This window comes from Mastigoproctus giganteus, chromosome 3 (genome assembly GCF_048544385.1).
Source record: "Mastigoproctus giganteus isolate SK-2022 chromosome 3, ASM4854438v1, whole genome shotgun sequence".
Classification (NCBI taxonomy): domain Eukaryota; kingdom Metazoa; phylum Arthropoda; class Arachnida; order Uropygi; family Thelyphonidae; genus Mastigoproctus; species Mastigoproctus giganteus.
In genome coordinates this window covers 251,139,555-251,161,599 of record NC_143577.1, presented here as the reverse complement: position 1 = coordinate 251,161,599, position 22,045 = coordinate 251,139,555, and the positions used below count along the sequence as shown (strand labels likewise).

Below are 22,045 nucleotides of genomic sequence, written 5' to 3'. Positions count from 1 at the left end.
TTTTCATGTAAGCATTTATGACAGTGGGGGTTTTTCTGTACGGTATTTTCATGTGGGCGTTTGTCAAGGAACCATGTATTAGCCCTTTACAGTCCAGCTCTAACAATTAAAAAAATATATATATGACTGGTTGAAACTTTGATGTTCAAAAATTTTTTTTTTTTTGGTTTACATGAACTAAATATAAAACAGCATGATGAAACAGTTTAAAACCAATGTAGTATTTCTTCCTGGAAGAAAATATTCACAATATTCACTGATGTGGTCATAAAGGAACTGGATGCAAAAAATAATTTTGATATCATATACTTGGATCTTAGAAAAGCATTTGGTACTGTTGCACATGGAAGACTACTGTATGAATTGGAGCAGTATGGCATTAAGGGAAAGTTGCTACAATGGATAAAAGGATGGTTGAGTTGGAATAAACTTCCATCTGTTGTAGTGGGGGTCAACAGCTTAAATAAGTTCAAGGCAGAACCAGACAAACATTTGGAGTGAATGGTTGGGTGAAATGGGAAGGGATTTTTTTTTTTTTTTTTTGGCTGATTCTATATAAGCTTGCTTTCTTGCATCATATGCCTCTGCTAGCTTTCCATCTGGACAATCAACTATGTTCTTTTACTTTATAGCCCCTGCTTTGAATTCCTTGCTTGTCCTTTTGTTGGTAGGCAGAGATACAAGATGTAAAATATCTGCAGAAATCTTTCTGGTGAATACATTCTTGAAAAATTGAATTCTCTGTCTATTTTTCAGACTAAATGAAAAAAACTGATATAAATCAGTTTTTTTCATTTAGTCCCATGTTGGTAATAACTCAAAAAAAATAATAATAAATAAATAAATAAATATCCTATCTTATTTATAAGATTTTCCTTTTTTTTTACCTCTTAATTTTCTTCAGAAATGCCTAAAATTTCTCAAATTTGCCATTAGAAAGACTTTGACTAGATCTTGATGGCATGTCTAACTATTTCACTCTAATGCAGAGTGTAAGTTAATTTGTGATTTCTACACTGAAAAAAAGCAATGCTGCCTGCTGTCAATTGAATATAAACATCGACTTAGGTTTTTCAGATCATTTATATGAAGTATAAATGGATGGCAGTACAGTGGGAAAACATTTTATAATGCTTGCCGATTTCTGCATTGGACTTGAATGGGTTGGGAAACTCTGCCGTTAACTATCGAATGTAAACATCAGTTTAGTTTTTCAGAGGTGTTTATATGAAGTATAAATAGATGGCAGTACAGTAATTGAGCCAGGTAGCACACTGGGAAAACAATTTCATAACTGGAAATGCCGACATATGCTGCTCTATGAAATCTGACTTAAAAAGGTACTGAAAAAAAAAAAAAAAAAAAAAACAGTACTGCCTATGCTTAACAGTGAATATAAATATTAATGAACATAGATTTAGATTTTCAGATTGTTTATATGGTAGTACACTAATTGTATCAGCACAACAAGAAAACAAAGTACTTAATCAGAAACACCAATGGGCACTCTGGAAGTGGAATTTTATGATGTCACAGTGGGCATATTGGACTGCCAAGGGTTAAAAAGTATTGGGTATCAAAGCTAAACAGTTTCAACTTTCCATTCATTAACATTTAAACCATCAGGGGGTAAAAAAAATTGCATAATTTATAAACTGGTATTACAGAAGTATCTGAAAGCATATATGTGGTATTTTTAGATTGCTAGAGTTTTGCTCTTATTTCTGTGGATAAATTTGCATTTTTGGTTAGGAAATTTTTGTCTAAAATTAACTGAAGAATTAGCTAATTAAGAGATGAAAGCTGTTCAATTTTAACTTAGAATCTATATGATATTACCAGATTCTAAGTTAATGGTTCATTCCTCCAGCATTTATTCACATTTCAGACATTCCTTGAAATCTGCACTTCCAAAATGTGCAATTTTAGAAATTGGTACTTGTAAGCATAGTTCATGCTATCTGGCTTTATTGATATTTTATTTAAAAGGCATTTGAAAGGAATCACAATTATAATAATCCTAGACATTTTGGTGTATTTTTTCATAAACAAGAATAAGAACAATATGCAAATGCATCTAAGTAACTAGGATATGTATATCTACTTTGCCATATTACATTATCTAATTAGATAGAAACTATTTTACCTGTTAGCAGGCATTTCTTCGTACTATCATTTTTATTTTTTAATTTTAGGATTTCATAAATCTCCAGTTTTGGATGCATGATTAAATTGCTAAAATAAATTGTAAACTTGAATTTTTAAACTGCAATATTATTTTAAAAAAATTGTTTGCTTATCTTTTACTGTCAATAATAGACTTGATATTAATACTGGATTTGAAATTTTCAGAATTTGACCTTAGGTTTAATCCTGATGTATACTCTCCAGGAGTTAAACATGTTGAACAGGAGGTGAGTTTCCTATTTAATTATTATTTCATTTATTTTTATATAATGATAAATTCTAATTTTATGATTGTTAGCATCCATCAGTTTCATGGAAGAAGTGATGATATTTTTATTTTTTGAGGGTGAGGATTCCTGTGTTCAGAATGCAAGTTTAATCCATGAATTCTGAATTTGTAAGCTATCCTAGTATAGTATCATAACTTAGTTTATATTCAATGGAAATGCCTTGTCAGATAAGCAGTTTGGCTAAAAATTTGTTCAAAAAATTAAAAATGTAATAAAAGGAGACACTTTCAACTAAATGTGTGATGTTTATTGTAGCAGTGGGAGGCAGAATCTGATATGGCAGATGATATCCATGTACAAGTAGCACAAAGATTTCATTCAGCCTCTTATTTATTGGAGAAGTTAGAATTAGTAGAGGCATATATAGTACAGATCAGTTAGTTTAACTTCTTTAGGTAAAATAATGGAGTCACTGGTTAAAGATGCATTGCAGGATCATCTAGACAAGACTGTAGCAATAATTCAGACACAGCATGGGTTTGTTAAGGGAAAGTCTTGTCTGACAAATTTGATTGGATATTATGGTGTGGTTACAAAGGAACTGGATACAAAAAATAATTTTGATATCATATACTTGGATTTCAGGAAAGCTTTTGACACTGTTGCACATGGAAGACTACTGTACAAATTGGAGCAGAATGGTATTAAGGGTAAGTTGCTACAATGGATAAAAGGATGGTTGAGTGAGAGAAGACAGAGGTTGGTAATTAATGGGTGCTGCTCTTCATGGACTAATATTATTAGTGGAGTCCCACAGGGTTCGGTGTTGGGTCTACTGTTTTGTATATTTATCAGTGATATTGATGAAGGTATATCAGGCTTAGTGTCGAAGTTTGTAGATGATACAAAGATTGGCAGGGTTGTTAATGACAGCAATGGCAGTGTGCTGCTGCAACAGGATCTAGAATATTTGAGAAGATGGGCTGAGAAGTGGCAACTGAAGTTTAACCTTGACAAATGCAAAGTACTGCATATGGGTAGAAGTAACCCTCTGTATAAGGCAATGGTCAGGCCATGCCTTTAGTACTGCATACAGGTCTGGAGGCCTCATTTTAGGAAGGATGTAGATTTGCTTAGTGTGTATAGAGAAGGGCAACAAGATTGGTGAGGGGAACGAAGGGATCCTCTTACAAGAGAGGCTTAAGTCTGCAAATTGCAGTGGCTGAAGACTAGGCACCTGCGAGGTGATCTGATTGAGGTGTATTAGGCCTTGAATGGGTTCAGCACGCTGAATTCTGATGGGATTCTTCCACTTGTTCAGATTACGAACCTAAGGGGGCATGAAATCAAATTGAGGAAAGACAGCTATAGAATAGATGTGCGGAAATTTGCGTTTTGTCTAGTTTTGCTAGAACAAACTTCCATCTGAACCAACTCTTTGTTCCACTCACTAATCATGTTGCCCTTCTCTGTACTCATTCTAGTAGCTAGGTGCATTATAGCGTAAGTTGCTCTTGCAACAATAGCTCTCAAACAACAACATCATTCTAGTAGCTCAACGTCTTTCCTAAAATGAGGCCTCCATACTGGTATGCAGTATCCAAGATGTGGCCTGAACGTTGCCTTATCCCCACTAGCAAAATTCCTATATATCATTGACAAGGTCCCATGAGTTACTCTTGCTGTTCCCCTTCCTTCTTGTGTTTACATAAGTAAAGAAGGCTTTACTGTTTTTCTTTGCATCCTTTGCCAAAGATTTCTTGTAATCTGCCTTTGCTTGCCTAACCTCCTTTGTCACTTGATTATAGACTTATCTTATATTTACCATTGAAATGTGTCTCCTGATAATTTATATGCATCCCATGCATATTTCTTCTCTGCCACAAGTCTCAGTTCATCTGACATCTATTGCCTAAATCTTGAACAGTATTTCTTAGTTGGGATGAAAAGTCTAGTAGGTTCAAAGTTGGGAGGAAATGTTTTTTAGGACTAAAGTAACTAGATGACTGTTATCTATATCAGCAGGTTAAAAATATTGCTAGGGCAAGAATTTTCAGAACCTAATCACCTATGATCCAAATAGTATCATGATTAATCGTACAGGAATTCTTAGTGGCAAGCCATCATGGAATGCTAAGGTGGATCATGAGTGAAGTCTCTATTATTGATGGTTGGGGTTTCGATTTCAGAAAAGGGGACTGTGACAGTTTAAACTTCTAAGTGACCTATTACTGCAATGACAGTATGAAGAGATCATATATTGGGGGGGGGGGGGGTTCTGGATTAAAAGTGGCTCTCACTGAATCATAAATTCATAAATGCATTTATACCATTAAAAAAATATAACATAAGGTGGATGAATAAGAAACATTAAAAAACTGGTTTGTTTAATAGAACAAAAAAAAAAGTAATGAATAGTTATAGAGCAACACAAAACTTTGAAGCATATGAAGATTATACTCTTATGTAATAGACAGGAAAGTCATTACTAACCCAGCTGACGAATTGAATGAGGATTGCTCCCATGTATCTTGAAAGATAATATCCTTTACAGTGAGGGAGAAATTGTGCTAGTGAACATTAACACTATGAAATCATCAGTGTGGAAACTACAGAACTACAGAAGGTTGTGGTAACTACAGAAGGAAACTACAGAAGGTTGTTTACTAGAAAAACTGGTATTGAAGTTTTTCCAGTAAAGAATCCCCTGTACTTTTGATATCAATGATATTTCAGTATGAGCAGTTTTGCCTGAAATAAGACAGAACTGGGTCTTAGAAGGAAAGAATTGAAGTTAACTAAGTTTTCTATCCATGTGAGGATTAACTGGAACTAGCATTTAACCCAGCAGTAACATCACATCCCTTTACAGGGCCAGTGGGAAAATATTTAATCCTGGTGACTCACTTGTTGGAGATTAGCAGTTGACTTTCTGTACCTTCCTAAATAGTAATGTGTAAATGCTTTTTTATCCATTTATATTGTATTTTGCCTTGTGAAAGCTAAATGTTGCTGACAAAGTACACTCAGGAGGAGTAGGCATTTTGTCTGTCTAAATATAGTTAATGTAGCAAAACGGTGCATTTCATCACAGTGACATATTTTTCACTATCTAAAAGGCTTCTCAAAGTTCACTTGCCTATGTGAGAATTATGGAAAATAAAAGAAATTCCAACAGAGTTTGTCCATGAACAGTAAATCAGCTAACCCTAATATATTTGCATTCAAGGAAGGTGTAAAAAGTATCCTACATTACCAAATTACATCATGGGAGTAAAATTGATGCTTCACCAGGAGGGAAAACAACATATTCAGACATGATTTTCTAATGAATTTTGAAGGTATCAATTTGCAAATGACATGCTGGTGGTAATATGCAAAAAGGCTGTCCATAAGAAAAATAAAAGTGATCACATTAAAAGATGGGCAGACTAAAACAATGTATTGGATGCAATTGTTTTTGTATATCATCCATGAATTTTCACACAGTGAATGTCACAATGCTCCTTTAAAAAAGGATATGAATAATCTCATGCTACCTTTCATGTTTATAATATTCATCACTTACACAGACAAAATTAATAGAAGCTTATTTCTTTTTTCATTGAAAGACATTGAGCTCCATTGGAGAAGAAACCATCAAGTTGTAATCTGCAGTACCTTTAGTTACCTCTGAACATAACTTAACCACATAATATCATTCTTGATCTTTTGCTTCTGAAGCAAACAGTTAATTGGAGAAGAAACATCAGGTTGGTTCCTATCCTAAATACCAAGCTGTGGTTACAACTTGGTCTTTGAGATTATTACCTATTCTAATAGGTAAATGAAAAATATGCCATTAGTAACAGCAGAGGCCTTATAAAAGCTGCCAGCTGGATTCATACAGCTAGAGAATTGAAGTCACTTGGAGTTAGGAAAGTTAGATTGGAGAAGGTGCAGGTTTAAAAAAAAAAGAGGAAGTTAAAAGGTTCTGAATGATTTGTAGAGTTGGGACAGCACATGAATTTGACAGAATGGGGTAAAGAAGATTTTTAAACCAGAGGAGATTCCAGATTGGAAAGTCTGTTAAAGGAATGCCAACTTTAAAATTTCCTTGAAAACCAGTCGAAGCATTTCGAAAGGCTGTCCATGCTGATTTCTTGCTATCACAAAGGACACATTCAAAGTGTTCGTCTTTGAAAAGTTGTCTAATTTGTGGGCCAATGAAAATGCCTGCCTTAATCTTCTCTGTACTCAATCTTGGGAATTTCTCTCACAAGTATGTGAATCCAGGACTATTCACTTCCAAAGCCTTCATGAAATTTTTCATGAGCCCCAGTTTGATGTGGAGTGATGGAAGCAAAAGTCTATTTGTATCTACTAGAGGTTTAAATCCTTCGTCCTTCATTCTTCCAGGTGTTAATGATTTTTGTTGAGGCCAACTCCTCTTCTTGGAGTGCATATCCTTTACTTGATTATCCCACCCACAGAGAAAGCAACAATATTTAGTGTAACCCTTTGATAGTCCTTATAAAATGGCAATTACCTTTTAATCTCCACATCTGCTACTCATACTTCTGATAGTGTACTCTTAGAGGATGTTCTCCATGTTTGCATATGTTTCTCTTTTGTGGATGGCATATGCAAGAGGTATTGAAGATGGCATATTTCCATTGTGTAATAATACAGCCTTAAGGCTAATCTTAGAAGCATCTATAAATAGTCTCCATTCTTGGATAACATGCCTCATATTCATTGCTGCCATTAGACCATCAACATCCTTGCAAATAGTGAGTTCACCTTCTGTTTGATAGAATTTATCCTAGTCTTTATTTTGAGTACAAAATGTTGTCACTTTCACATAATGATCTAGAAGATTCCACTGTTGTAGCCTCAAGGCCAAAAGCTCTGCCTTATTCTTCAGCAGTTCAAGGTACCTGATGAGATCATCTCACTTTCTGTGATCTGGTGTGGTTAAGAAGGATAAAGGTTTGGACAAAATGGTGGATCCTTGATGTAGACAGCTGCTGTACTTCGTATATATTAAGTTGATATTCGTCAGTAGTAGTAGTAGTAGTAGTGGCGGCATGTGATGCAAGAAAGCAAATGTATGAGCTTATGCAGCATCAGCCAAAAAAAAAAAAAAATCACACCATTCCCTCGAAATGCCTGTCCAGTTCCTCCTTAAATTTATTCAACTTATCAACTTCCCCAACGACAGATGGAAGTTTGTTCCAGCAGTTAACCACCTGCTGGCTAAAGGAAAATTTCCGCACATCTATTCTACTCTACATCTGTCTTTTCTTATTTTGAATTTATGCCCCCTTAGATTCGTAATCTGAACAAGTGGAAGGATCTCATCAGAATTCAGCGTGCTCAACCCATTCAAGGCCTAATACACCTCAATCAGATCACCGCGCAGGTGCCTAGTCTCCAGCCACTGCAATTTGCAGAACTTAAGCCTCTCTTGGTAAGAGGATCCCTTCATTCCCCTCACCAATCTTGTTGCCCTTCTCTGTACACGCTCAAGTAAATCTACATCCTTCCTAAAATGAGGCCTCCAGACCTGTACGCAGTACTCAAGGTGTGGCCTGACCATTGCCTTATACAGAGGGATAATCACCTCCTTTTCCTTGCTAGCAAAATTCCTATATATCATTGACAAAACCCCATGACCTGCCCTGGCAGCCTGTCTGCATTGCTCAGAAAACTTCATATCTGCCTGCACAATTACTCCCAGGTCTTTTTCATTTTCTACCACCTTAAGTGTAGTACCACACAGTTGGTACGTTTCTCTGGTGTTACTTCTACCCATATGTAGTACTTTGCATTTGTCAAGGTTAAACTTCAGTTGCCACTTCTTAGCCCATATGCCCAAATTATCTAGATCCTGTTGCAGTAGCACACTGCCATTACTGTCATTAACAACCCTGCCAACCTTTGTATCATCTGCAAACTTTGACATTAAGCGTGATATACCTTCATCAATATCATTGATAAATATACAAAACAACAGTGGACCTAACACCGAACCCTGTGGGACTCCACTAATAACATTAGTCCAAGAAGAGCAGCACCCATTGATTACCACCCTCTGTCTTCTAGCACTTAACCATCCTTTTATCCATTGTAGCAACTTACCCTTAATACCATTCTGCTCCAATTTGTACAATAGTCCATGCGCAACAGTGTCAAAAGCTTTCCTGAAATCCAAATATATGATATCAAAATTATTTTTCGCATCCAGTTCCTTTGTAACCACACCATAATATCCAATCAAATTTGTCAGACAAGACTTTCCCTTAACAAACCCATGCTGTGTCTGAATTATTGGTGCAGTCTTGTCTAGATGATCCTGCAATGCATCTTTAACCAGTGACTCCATTATTTTACCCGGAACAGAAGTTAAACTACTGGTCTGTAATTACTCGTGTCATCCTTCGATCCCCCTTTGTGAATTGGGGATACATTTGCACATCTCCAGTCCGTGGGAACCTCCCCTGAGTCCAAGGATGCTCTCATAATTATGGCTAAGGGTTTGCTTAGTTGCTTTGCCGCCTCCTTTAATATAACTGGATAGATCCCATCCACCCCAGGTGCTTTTCTTACGTTTAACTTCAACAATTTCTCTTCCACTTTGCTCTCAGTTATTACAAAATCATTAAGTATCTTGCTACAATTTGATAACCTTCTGCCATTTTCAAACCTTAATAATTCCTCACGTGTGAATGTAGATGCAAAATACTCATTCCATTTGTTTGCTATCTGAGCAGGATCATCAACAGTCGAACCATCGATGTCAAGTGGAACAATCAGATTCATCCCCTTCCTTTTAGAGTTTATATAAGTAAAGAAATCCTTGCTGTTTTTCTTAGCATCTTTTGCCAAAGGATTTCTCGTAATCTGCCTTCGCCTGCCGAACCTCCTTTGTGACCTGATTACAGATTAACTTATATCTGCCATAGGCTTCTGAGTCGCTTGATAATTTATATGCATCCCATGCATTTTTCTTCTCTGTTACGAGTCTCATTAGTTCATTTGACAACCATTTAGGCCTAAACCTTGAACAATATTTCTTAATAGGTATGAACCTTTTAATAGCTTCCACGATTAATTCCTTGAATGCTTCCCACGTAAAATTTACTGTTGGTAACATCGTCAGTTGATCCCACTGTACAGAATTTAAAAACTGTCGGAGATCACTGTACTCGCCTTTACGGAAGCAAAAACCCTTTCCTTTACCCCTGATGGTAATTAAATCTTTAAGTAAATCCCACGTCAGTACACTGTGATCACTGCCACCTAGTGGTTCTTTTATCTGCAAATTCCTAATACATGAATGATCACTACTGATAACCAGATCAAGAGTATTACTTTCTCTGGTTGCCTCTCGAACATGCTGCTTCAGAAAACAATCATCCAATAAATCCACAAAAGTCTGACTAGTGTGTGAGTGCCCAACCCACAAGTTCCAGTCAATATCTGGGAAGTTAAAATCCCCCATTATAAGACAGTCCAATTTACTAGCCCACTCGATTTCTCTGTACAATTGTTCATTGTACCCATTCAAGTCATTAGGCCTATAACACACTCCTACTCTAATTTTTGCTTTCGCAGTGCTTATGTCACACCAAACTGACTCAACAGTGCACTGTTCATCTATATCAACTGGATGCACTTCTTTTGATTTAATGTTTTTTCTTTATTAGCAGCATAACACCTCCTCCCTTCCTATCCTGTCTATCCTTTCTGTACACATTGTACTCCCCAAATTCCAGTTTGGCATTCCTTATATCTGTGTGACACCACGTCTCTGATATCCCAACAATATCCGCCTTTGATGTCTTGACCAACACTTCAAATTCATCAAAATTATTTACTATACTTCTAGCATTGGTATACATGCACCTATTCTTATTCTTAACTACTCTAACACATCCCATATACCCACCTGTTTCACGATGACTGCCATCCGTCCCTGAAACCCCCAACACCCCTCGCTCCAGGTCGCTACTTATTCTAATAGAAGTTGTGCAAGAATCACCTTCACCTCTGCCTACGGCTACTGTTAAACTATTAGTCCTTGTATCCCCCCAAGCTATCAGTTTTCCGACCCACCTAACACTGCCTCGATAGCTTCAGCAAATATTCTTGCACCCTTTCTATTTAAGTGTATCCCATCCCTGTAGAAGCAGTCTCTCCTGTTAACAGTGACTTCCTCTTCATCAGAGTGTACAGAAAAACGTTCAGGTGGTTCAAGAATAGGTATTACTTCACAATGAGGCACCAGAGAATTGCAGATGGTATATTTGAGTATGTCACTGTCCACTTTTTCTTCATTGTCATCCCTTTTCTAATAGGAGGCACCATATAGAAGTAAGTCTGTGATGTGATGCGATTTGTTTGCTCTCTCCATTTAATGGGTACTGCAAAAGACAATGTCCCTTTCGATTCAACCACGCATTGAGTTTTGATGAACAGGTAGTGCAGCATATGTGTGGAACCCAGTTCTTGTTTTGGTTGCCAACTTTTACACCTAAAGTACAAGAGGTAGGCTTTTGTGGCTTGAGTTAAGGGATGCTTTCTTGAAGCTAACATGATTTCTCCACATACGTAACAGAAGTCATCTGGGCTATTCACACAATTGTGAGGCATATTAATCTTACTACTCATACTGTGCAAAAAGTAGCAATCTCAGAGAGAGAGAACAACTATTAACTAAGAACAAGCCGACCGGGCTAGCCAGGTGGGTAAAGTGCCTGCCTGCCAACCCAAAGGTCGCGGGTTCGATTCCCGCCTCGGGCTTGGATCAAAGTACTGCAAAAACCTTGGGAGGTGCACTATGGCCACAGAAGCCGATGCGCCAACAACTACCAAACAAAAAAAAAAAAAAAAAAACTAAGAACAAATCAGCCAGTACCTGGCCATATTTGAGGATTATTACAACAGAGTTGAAGATGCATTTGAGGCGACAACTTATCACGTGATAAGATTGTGGTGGTATTGAAACTGTGGTGTTAACGTGCGTTTTGCTGAGAGCCATAGTTTATAGTGTAGAGCAGTGGTCTTAAAATTTTCAATGTCTACAGAACCTGTCTCTATATATTATTTCTGTGCAATCCTACTCAGTTAATAAGTGTTTTTAGGTACATAAATGACTTAATTTTTAGAATCATAATATGTACTTTACTGAAACATTAATTATTATTATAACGGTGAGAAGTAGAAAGGGAAATATAATTATGAAAAAAAACAAATGATAATTTTTGCTAAACTTCAGATAATGTTATGCAGAACCCAGTTTGAATATCACTGATGTAGAGTAACTTGCTAATATTGAGACCAGAACTGTAATTTGAAAACAAGAGTCAATCAACAAATTTTAATGTGATTTTCATGTTCAGAAGCATAAAATTAGTCAAGATTGGGTATTTTCATTTTCGTAACATTTTATATGTTGACCAGTGTAATTTATATGTAGTCCATGCACTTTTCTTCTCTGCCGGCGCCTCCATAGCCAGGTAGGAAGGAGCAGCGGTGCGCAGCACATGCTTCTTGTTTAGACTGGGGTTCGAGCCCGTCACCACTAAATACGGAGGATGTGGAAAAGTCAGGAATGACCACTGCATATTCACGGAGCAATATGGCCTTAGTTGCTAATGCTCCTAAAAAAACAAATAACAAACAAGCATCTTCTCTGCCGCATGTCTCAATAGTTCATCTGACATCCATTTAGGTCTAAGCCTTGAACAGTATTTCTTCGTTGGTATATGAAAAGCCTGGTAGCTTCTATGATTACTCCTCTGAATGCTTCCCATTTAAGATTTACTAATGGTAATACATCATCAGTTGGTCTCACTGCATAGAATTTAAAAACTGTCTGAGACCATTGTAATCACCCTTACGAATGGAAAAGCCTTTCCCTCTACCCTTGACAGTAGTTATGTCTTTAATTAAATTCCACATTAGTAGGACTGATTGTTGTCACCCAATGGGTGTCTTACCTGTAGATTCTTATTGCTTCCTCTTGTTGCCTCTCTAAGATGCCGTTGTAGAAAACAGTCATCTAAGAAATCCACAAAAGTCTTGCTATTGAGACATTCTAATTTATTGCCCTGCTCTATTTTCTCTATATTGCTGTCTTCTATACCATCACTCTCTTTAGACCTATAACACACTCCTACCCTCAATTTTGTTTTCCTTATATAACTCCAAACTGACTCAACATTGTACTCATCACCCATGTCTTAGCTTTATTATGTTTCTTAACTAAGAGCATAATCACTCCACCTCTTCTATCCTGTCTGTCCTTCCTGTATATGTTGTACTTCCCACATGCAAATTCAGCATCACTTTGTCTGCTGTTCCTACAGTGTCTGCATTTGATGATTTAATCGTACTTCAAATTCATTAAATTTATTTACTGTGCTCCTAATATTAGTGTTACATGAAAGTATACGTGCACTTGTTCTTACATAGCCTGAAGTTGCAGACACCTTGCTTTCCAGGCTGCTGCTGCTGCAAGTACCAATAGAATGCAAGAATCACTTTCACCTCTTCCTGTGGCTCTACTTAATCTATTTTTCTTCCCACCCCCCACCCCAAGCTAGCAGTTTTTTCCTACCCATCTGTCACTGTCTTGGCCAGCATTAGCAAATATTCTTGCACCTCTTCTATTCACGTGTATCCCATCCCTGTAAAAACACTCTTGTTGACAAACACAGAGAATGTTGGGAAAAATTCCACCCAAAGAGCCTTGCACATTCTCTTCAGGGCTGAATTGATTGACAAAGCTCTCAACATATACTCCCTCCTATCATGTCTGGACAGAATTGCAGACACTTTCAAATTCAGTCCTAACTCGTAACTTTTACCAACATTGCCCTGTACTTGTAAGTCCTCAGATCTTCTACTCTTAATATCATTAGTGAAAACATCTTGTGGCAATCCATGTATTCATGTTTTAGAAAGCATATTTTATTGCATACATTTGAAACAGATTCATAGTTGCTTATTAAACAAGATATCAGTATGAATGAAGCTTTTCTGAACACTTCACATTTTTAAAAGAGTGCATCTTCGGTTTCATCAAAGGCATTACCAATCCCTTAAAGTTATCTTGAAAGATAACTGTCTATTTCACTAAAGCCCATAAATTTTTCACCCATTCACACACTAAGGAAATTGTTACTTGCTTCATTTGTCTGTTTGTGCCAAATTGTGATTTGGTGCCACCACTCATGCATAAAGTTTTTTAAAGGACTTGTTAATTAAAATACAGTGACTGCTGGCAAAGACCTGGAATTTAACTAACTATGTTTAATTCAGTAGCCATTGTTTTTGTTGCCATTTCATGTGATCTGAAATTGTCACACACTTAAAGGGAAAATATAAGCTAATTTTTTCAAAATATTTCCACTTTTTGGCTAGAAATAAGAATATTAATGCAAGCACTTAAGTGTATCTTTAGACCATAAGATGCTGGAGAATTTTGGAAAACATTTTCAAAGCAAAAAAAAAATCATATCTGAAAATATGGTAAGAAGCATGGCTAGTTTGGATTACTGGCACTTAGATACATGCAAAAATATCGTTTAAAAGAAAAATGTATCATGTTATTGAGTTCTTCCAATATAATAACTTCACTTATGTAATATGCTGTTTTTTTTTAAGAGTATAGCTCATTCAGCTTTCCCTGAGTATAGAATGAAGTTAAGTCATTTATTTTCATAGTATTATTTGTTCTGATTATTTTACATTGCATAAAATCTTGGTTTTTAATGATCAGCATATACATACATGCATGCACACACAATGACACTGAGTAAAGCAGTTTTCTTGCATAATAAATAAAGATAAATGCTGCCTGAATGTTTTGACATGTTGAAATAGAATTAATGTAACGAAAAGTTATTTTGATATCATATACCTACAATAATAATCTGTAAAATAAAGTTTTCTAAACTGAATTTTAAAAATGATTGACTAATGAACAACTAATTATTTTTTTTCTTTCTTTCCTTGCAGACAGAAAAGTTGCAGAAAGAACGACAGTTAGTTAAACAAGCTGCAGATTTTCTTCTTTCAGTGCAAATTCCAAGCTTTGTATGATTTTATTTTATCTTTGTATGATTCTATTGATACTGAAATATATCATTTTGAGATTATGTAGAATGTGCATGTTCTGTCTTTTGTCTAATTTCCAACATGTACACGTGCATTCACCCGTTACTGAAATATAAAAACTTCTGTGGTAAATATAAAAAAACCATAAATGACATTCACTTAGCATGAGCAACATTTATAACTAGTTGGTATGTATTCCTGGATTGTCACCGATGTTAGATGCTGTAGTACTTTGGGAATTTTTGGCACTGACTACTTGAGATGGCCGACCGGGCTAGCCGAGTGGGTAAAGTACCTGCCCGGCAACCCAAGGTCGCGGGTTCGATTCCCGCCTCGGGCTTGGATCAAAGTACTGCAAAAACCTTGGGAGGTGCAATATGGCCATAGAAGCCGATGCGCCAACAACTACCAAATCAAAAAAAAAAAAAAAAAAAAAAAAACTACTTGAGACATAGTGTGCCAATATTTGTGGTGTTCTAGTTTGTATGGTCGAAGAGAGTTCATAGTGGATTTTTTAGTCTGAACAACAAACATGCATGTGTTGTGCAGCCCAAAAAATCTAGCACGAATCATGGAGAAGATCATCTACGTGAGATCAGCTAACTACAATGTTGATTGAAGAGAAATCTTCAAAAATTCCCCTAGTCTCTTATGAGGTTTGAACTTAGAGAGAACCTTTTTAAACAAGCAATGAGTGTAATAAAAGAAGTAATGGAGTGCTTTTAAACCTCTAAGATCTAAATATATACACTGTGGCAGTTGGAAAATGAGATCGATGCTAGAAAAAATAACCTTGGTTTATTCAAAATGGCTTCCTCCTGCATCCACACGCTGCATGCAGTGATCACAAAGCAACTGGAACGACTGGTGGAAGGCCATGACTGGTATACTATTCAAACAGTGAGTGTCTTGTGGCTTGGTACATTGTCATGCAAGAGGAACCAACTGCTGTCTTCTCCATATTGAGGCTTCACATGACTGATTCTCTACAACAAATGTTTCAAAACATCCAGTGGTAAGCAGTAGCATTTTGGCCATTGGGCATGAACTCTGTGCACAATGCCCTTGCTGTTGTAGAAAGTGATGAGCATGGTTTTGATTTTTGACCTTTCTTGAACTTTTTTTTTTTTTTTTTTTGGGAGAGTTTTCCACCTTCCACTCTGCATTTTGTCGCTTCATTGTGGGGTCATACTGAAAACACCATTTTCTCACTCTTAATGATCGAATTCAGGAAATTCGGTTTGCTTTCAGCGACCTCATGGGTTCTCCGCTGTGTTCGACTCATGCTTTTCATCAACCATCTGTTAATGAACATGGAACAAAGTGTGCACAGACCTTCGTTTTCTCCAAATCCAGTATTATTTGTCAAATGGTTTCCTTATTAACACACAAATCTTCTGAAATCATTCAGTGTTGCATATCAATCATTGGTAATAATTTCCCGTACCTTTTCAATCAACTCTGGTGTTCGAACCATTTTTGCTGGGGTCTGGATGTTCGTCATCTTTCAGTGATTCTCTTCCATGGGCAAAAATGTTTGCCACTCGAACACACATGTATGACAGGCAATTCTTTCCTTACACTTGCTTCATCACTTAATGTTTCTGTGGTCCTTTTTCCCAGTTGAACACAGAACTTGACATTTACTCTTTGTTCCATTGTCCCTCTATAATACAGACACAGGAGAGATGTGCAGTTCAGCTCACGCCATGTTCTGAAATGGCAGAAATTTCTGCTGACCTTGAATGTGGTGCTTGATGAACAGTCACTCTTTTATTTCATTTTTACTTCTAGTTCTAGTATATGGCAGCACCAGCACTCATAACAGCAGTCTTGTTTTCTAGTTGTTGCACTGTGCATGTTTACTTTCAGTTGGAATTTATTTTCAATTGGAGATCAACTGTTTTGTGGTACATTCCTACCACTTCATTAGTGATTGCTGTCATTTTTGCTTTTCCATTAAAGTGAACAGAATAACTAAAGGTGTGGAGATCACATATGTCAATGTTTGGTCCTGTTTTTTTATTGACAGTGAAGTAGCAATGATTGTAACCACTGCAGTGATAGGAACATACATACCGTGAAACATCTGATTTCCTATTGTGTATAATTTCCAACTGGAAATGAGCATGTATTTAGATCTTATGTGAGTTAAAAGTGCTGCTTTCCTTTTAATATATTTACATCACCTATGCACCATTGCCACTTCATCAATGTGTGACAAGTGATGAGACTGCTATATTGTTATGAAAGACAGTAGTAGGTAAGCACAGCAATGTAATAGAATCTGAAAGGGATATGATTGTAAGTTCCCACCGATATCTTGATCTCAGGTAGAGATCAGGGTGTCAGTGGAACTTGCTTTAGAGGATGAGCAAACAGAGCATGTAGCTATCATATGTAGGATGAAATTAAATTTGCAGTTGCTTTAGGCCAACAGGAGTGATTGGGTGATAGCATAAGAACTCTCCTGTACTATGATATCATGAAAATGATAGCAGTTGCAGTCTCATCATTAGATCAGGCTGGCCAAATGTTTGAAGATGATATATGTCAAACTCTGCCAGTTGGGATATAAGAGCTTGCATGGTTGACAATATTTCCAATCCAACATTGTGGTAATAGTAATCCACATGGTACCATAAGTGAATTGTGAACTGAGAAGCCAAAAGATTTTCTTGTTCCCATGATTCCCATCTTTGTCTGCATATATATATATAGACAGATAGGTTTGTGCATGCTAGAAACAACTGCAGTGGCCTTGGGAATATTTTGTAAGGATTCCCTAGGACTCCCAATTTGTGTATAGCAAAGCCTTATCGTGTCAACTAACTGAATATTTCAGATCGGATGCACTTATTAATGCTCCTTTGTTTCCCAGTGATGATGACATTTTTGAGCAGAGCACTAACAAAAACTGGTAGACAGTTATGGAACATTTGGTAGATTTTACTTCCTTTCATGGCTAACAATCTGTAATCTCCCATTTATTTCAACTTATTCAAACCTCAAAACCAAAAAAGACTGTTTCAATAGTTGATTGAACTTTTTTTTTAATTAAAAAGTATTTGTGACAAATCTGATACTCTACGTAGTATCTTAGTTATGGATACTATGTAGCACAGGCTACATGGCAAGTTACGAATTATATCACGGAATCATCATCATCATCAGCCATTTTCAATCCACTGCAGGATGAAGGGCGCCTCCATAGCCAGGTGGGAAGGAGCAGCAGTGCGTAGCACATGTTTCTTGATTAGACCGGGGTTCGAGCCCGTCACCACCAAATACGGAGGATGCGGAAAGGTCAGGAAATGACCACCGCATATCCCGGAGCAATATGGCCTTAGTTGCTAATGCTCCTAAAAACCAAATAACAATAACAAATAACAGCAGGATGAAGGCCTCTCCAGCAACTTTCCAGTTCCTCCTGTTTTGAGCACTGGCCATCCATTTACTACCCAAAAACTCATGAATTTCATCTATCCATCTCCGCCTTTGTCTTCCAGGTTTACTTCTAGCTCCTCTTGGGTACCATTCTGTTATTTTCTTAGTCCATCTGTCATTATGTCTTCGAACTATGTGTCCTGCCCAAGACCATTTTAGTCTTTAGTTTTGATAAGAATGTCCTTGACTAGAGTTTGCTGCCTAATCCATGTGTTTCTCTTCTTATCTAACAGTCTGATTCCCAATATAATTCGTTCCATTCTTTGCTGTGTAGTTCTCAGCTTCTCTTCCATTCTTTTGGTGAGTGCCCAGGTTTCACTTCCATATGTCATGGTAGGGAGTATACATTGGTTCATTATTTTACGTTTCAGACAAACTGGGATATTGCTCTTCAGTATGTGACAATATTTCTTGAATGCTATCCATCCAAAATTTATTCTTCTTTATCCATCAAAATTTATTCGAATTTAAATTTCCTACTGTCTTTGTCTAGTCTAATAAAGGAAGTAGCATTCTCATATATTTTCTTCAAAATCATAATATATGGGGTATCTATGCCTTGTCTTTCCAGTGCCCAAAACATTGCCTTATGCTGTATGGAATCAAATGACTTTTCATAATCCACAAATGCCAGGCATAATGGTGTTTTATGTTAATTTGCTTTCTCCATTAGCCCTGATATTATGTGAAGGTGATCCATAGTTGAGAATCCTGTCCTAAAGCCAGCATGCTCTTTCAGTTGATTCTCATCAAGTATGCTTTCTAATCTGTTAGTAATGACCCTTGTGAACAACTTGTAGTTGAGATAAAGCTAATTGGTCTATATTTTCCAATTTCTGATTTATCTCCTTTCTTATGCAGCAAAACTATGATTGCATTATTCCACTCCTTAGGCATCAACCTTTTCTAATGCACTTTGTGAAGAGCCTTGCCAGTTTTTGTTATGTCTCTTCCTCCCAATTTTAACAACTCTACAGTAACTTCATCTTCCCCCGGGGCTTTCTGATTCTTCATTTTCTTCAATGCATGTTCTACCTAATCAGGAAGAATATCGGGTATGTCGTATGTGTTGCTACTTTGCAATCCATCTTCCCCACTGCTGGCATCATTCCCTCGCTCCATGTATAATTCTCTATAGTAGTCTTCTGCTATTTGAATTATGCCTTCTCTGCTGTTTATAAGTACACCATCGCTATTCTTCAGTTTCAGTATCATTTGTCTTTCTGTATTACTGCTCATGGCTGCTGATTTAAATCCTTTGTTTTCCCTTAATGCTTGTTCTACTTTTCTTGTGTTAAATCTTCTTATGCCCTCTGAGTCTCTTTCTAATGGCTTTGCATAACTCGGTATACTCAAATTTTCTCCCTGTCAGTGTTTTTCTTGCTCTTCATTTGTCGTCTTCGATTCATCATGACAAGTGTTTCTTAACTAATTTTTTCTTCTTTGGATTTCTTTTTCCCTATAGGTTTCTTGGGCTTTATCACTTTCAGAAAGTTGTAATATTCCTCGTCAATATCTTGGTCCTGAGCAGTCTGCAGAAGCTCAAGCTTGTTCTTAAGTTCCAGTACATACTGCTTTTTCTCCTCCTGTTATCTCAAAGACCTTTGTATTATTTACTCGAGTCAGTTTTTTCCTTTCCTACATCTATATCAAGTGCACATCTTACCATTCTGTGATCACTTCCAACATTTACCTTATGTAGGTGGTAGATGGTAGTAGAAAACAAAGGCCCTGACAACAGATGGGCCGCAAGCCACCATCTATCTCGAAGGCGTCCAGATCGAGCAAGTGCAGGACTTTAAATACCTTGGGTCGCTGGTCCAGGAGAAGAAAGTTGCATCCACCATGGAAATCCACAGCAGAATTGGACAGGTGGCCACTGCGTTCACCTCGCTCAAATGGTGTCTGTGAAAGAGGACCAACATTTCCTCAAAGACTAAAATCCGACTCTTCTGGACTTGGGCATCTCACTTCGTGACCGCATCACTAATGATACCATCCGCACCAGATGCCAACAGCAAACAACCATTGCTGACCAAATCCAGAAGCGAAGGCTTAGATGGTTTGGCCACGTATGTAGAATGGGCACGAACAGAATACCATCCACACTCATTTGGAGACAATGACCCACCCAATGGAGCATCCAACGGACCACGCCTAGGAAAATGTGGGCCAAGCAAGTGGAAAATGACTTGAAGAGCCGACGTCTCGACCTTAACCAGGCCAGGACTGATGCCATGGATTGTAAAGTATGGAAGAACATCACAGAGCAAGTCCGAAACCCTGCGGAACCTACAGCAGCATACTGGTTGCGTGGCCAACTGCCTCCCCCAGCTGCCAGCTAAGGACCAAGAAGAAGAAGAAGGTGGTATATGACTTTCATCAACTGTTGAAATGCCACCACTTTGCTTATTGGGGGCATGAAGTGGTGAAACCCATGTTTAGTCTCTAGAGCAAAGTTTCCGGCATCCCCCCCCCCATACTTTTCCTTCAACCCATGCATGGTACTATAGGTTTTGATACCTTTCGTGTTTGGGGGTTTCATAAAAAAAAAAAATATTCAGGACAGTAACATCATTCACAATATATCTTCTGTTAGTGAGGATGAAGTCGATTTCATTAGTTGTTAATCCATTTGGACTCTTCCATGTCCACTTTCTGTTCATTCTTTTCTTGAAAAAAAAAGTGTTCATTACTGACAGTCCTTCAGATTCTGCAAATTCCACAAGTCTTTCACCTCTTATTTCTTTCACCAATTCCAAAATTTCCTATAGTTCCTCTTTCTGTGCTGTTTTGCCTTTTTCCAACCTTAGCATTGAAGTCCCCCATAATAATAGTGTAGTGGGTTTTCTGCTCATCTAGAAGACTCAGTTTCGGTGTACATTTCTTCAACCTCTTCATCATCATGGCTCGATGTTGGTGCATAAATCATTATAATCTTTAGCTTGTACCTCTTAGAAATCTTGAGTATTAGTCTTGACACCCTTGGTGATGTACTTTTGAATTCCAAAATGTTGTTTTTAAAATCTTAATGGACCAGAAATCCAACTCCACCTTCACTCCTTTCACTGTTTCCATTGGTGTACAGCAGATTTCCACTTGATAAACTTATAAGTGATTAATTTCTTCTTCTTGTTTCAGCCAAACCGATGATATTCCAATTCACATTTTCTAATTCCTTTTCCAGCTCTAATATCCTGTCTTCACCGATGAGTGATCGTACGTTATAACAGGCCAAGTTCAGTTTCCGTGCATGGCAGCCTGGTCGTACACAGAGATTCTTAGCACCCTCTGCTTCCACTCTGTTCCTCTCGCTGCCGTAAGAGGGAGAGCGAAAGCTGCTGGGGACTGAGGGCCATTTGTTTTGTCGTGCTGTCATATGCTGGAGGGTTTGGTCTTTTCCTCTTCACGCTGACGAGGCGTCTTGAAGAGAACCACTCTACACGTTCGTTGCCACCTAAGTGACGTAACAGGGCTTACCATCGAGAAGGTGTGCATGAGTGGATTTTAGGGAGGCAGGCCAACCGGACTTCTCCTAAATCTTCTGTAATAGAGATATTGGATCCATCAGTGTTTTAGGCTGAGTGTCTGATAACACACAGGATACCTGTTCCCCTCTAAGCCCCTTAAGTATCATGGAATATGGATCAACTATGGATCACCCTCTCGGCCCCTTAAGTATCATGGAATATTAGCATTAGCATTAGTACAGGCATTTGATGCAAGAAAGCAAGCTTATGCAGCATCAGCCAAAAAAAAAAAAAAAAAACCACTTCCACTTCACCCCTCTGTTCGTTCAAAATACCTGTCCAGCTGAGCCTTAAACTTATTTAGGCTATCAACCTCCACCACAAGGGATGGAAGTCTGTTCCACCAACCAACCCCCCGCTGGCTAAAGGCAAATTTCCGCACGTCTATCCTACATCTGTCTTTCCTCAATTTGAATTTATGCCCTCTCAGGTGATTTTTCTGAGCTAGAGGAAGAATCCCATCAGCATTGAGCATGCTTGAACCATTCAAGGCTTTATACACCTCTATCAGATCACCTCGCTGGTGCCTAGTCTCCAGACACT

General features: G+C 37.6%; 1 protein-coding gene across 1 annotated transcript in view; it reads left to right on the top strand.

Moving 5' to 3' along the window:
• Positions 1-22,045, top strand: part of clu (clustered mitochondria protein homolog) — a 292,499-nt gene that overhangs the window by 125,581 nt on the left and 144,873 nt on the right. Inside the window, exons 20-21 of the mRNA XM_090370384.1 lie at positions 2,353-2,414; positions 14,427-14,504. Of these exons, the coding sequence (XP_090226510.1) occupies positions 2,353-2,414; positions 14,427-14,504 (140 nt within the window). The remainder of the gene's footprint in view (positions 1-2,352; positions 2,415-14,426; positions 14,505-22,045) is intronic.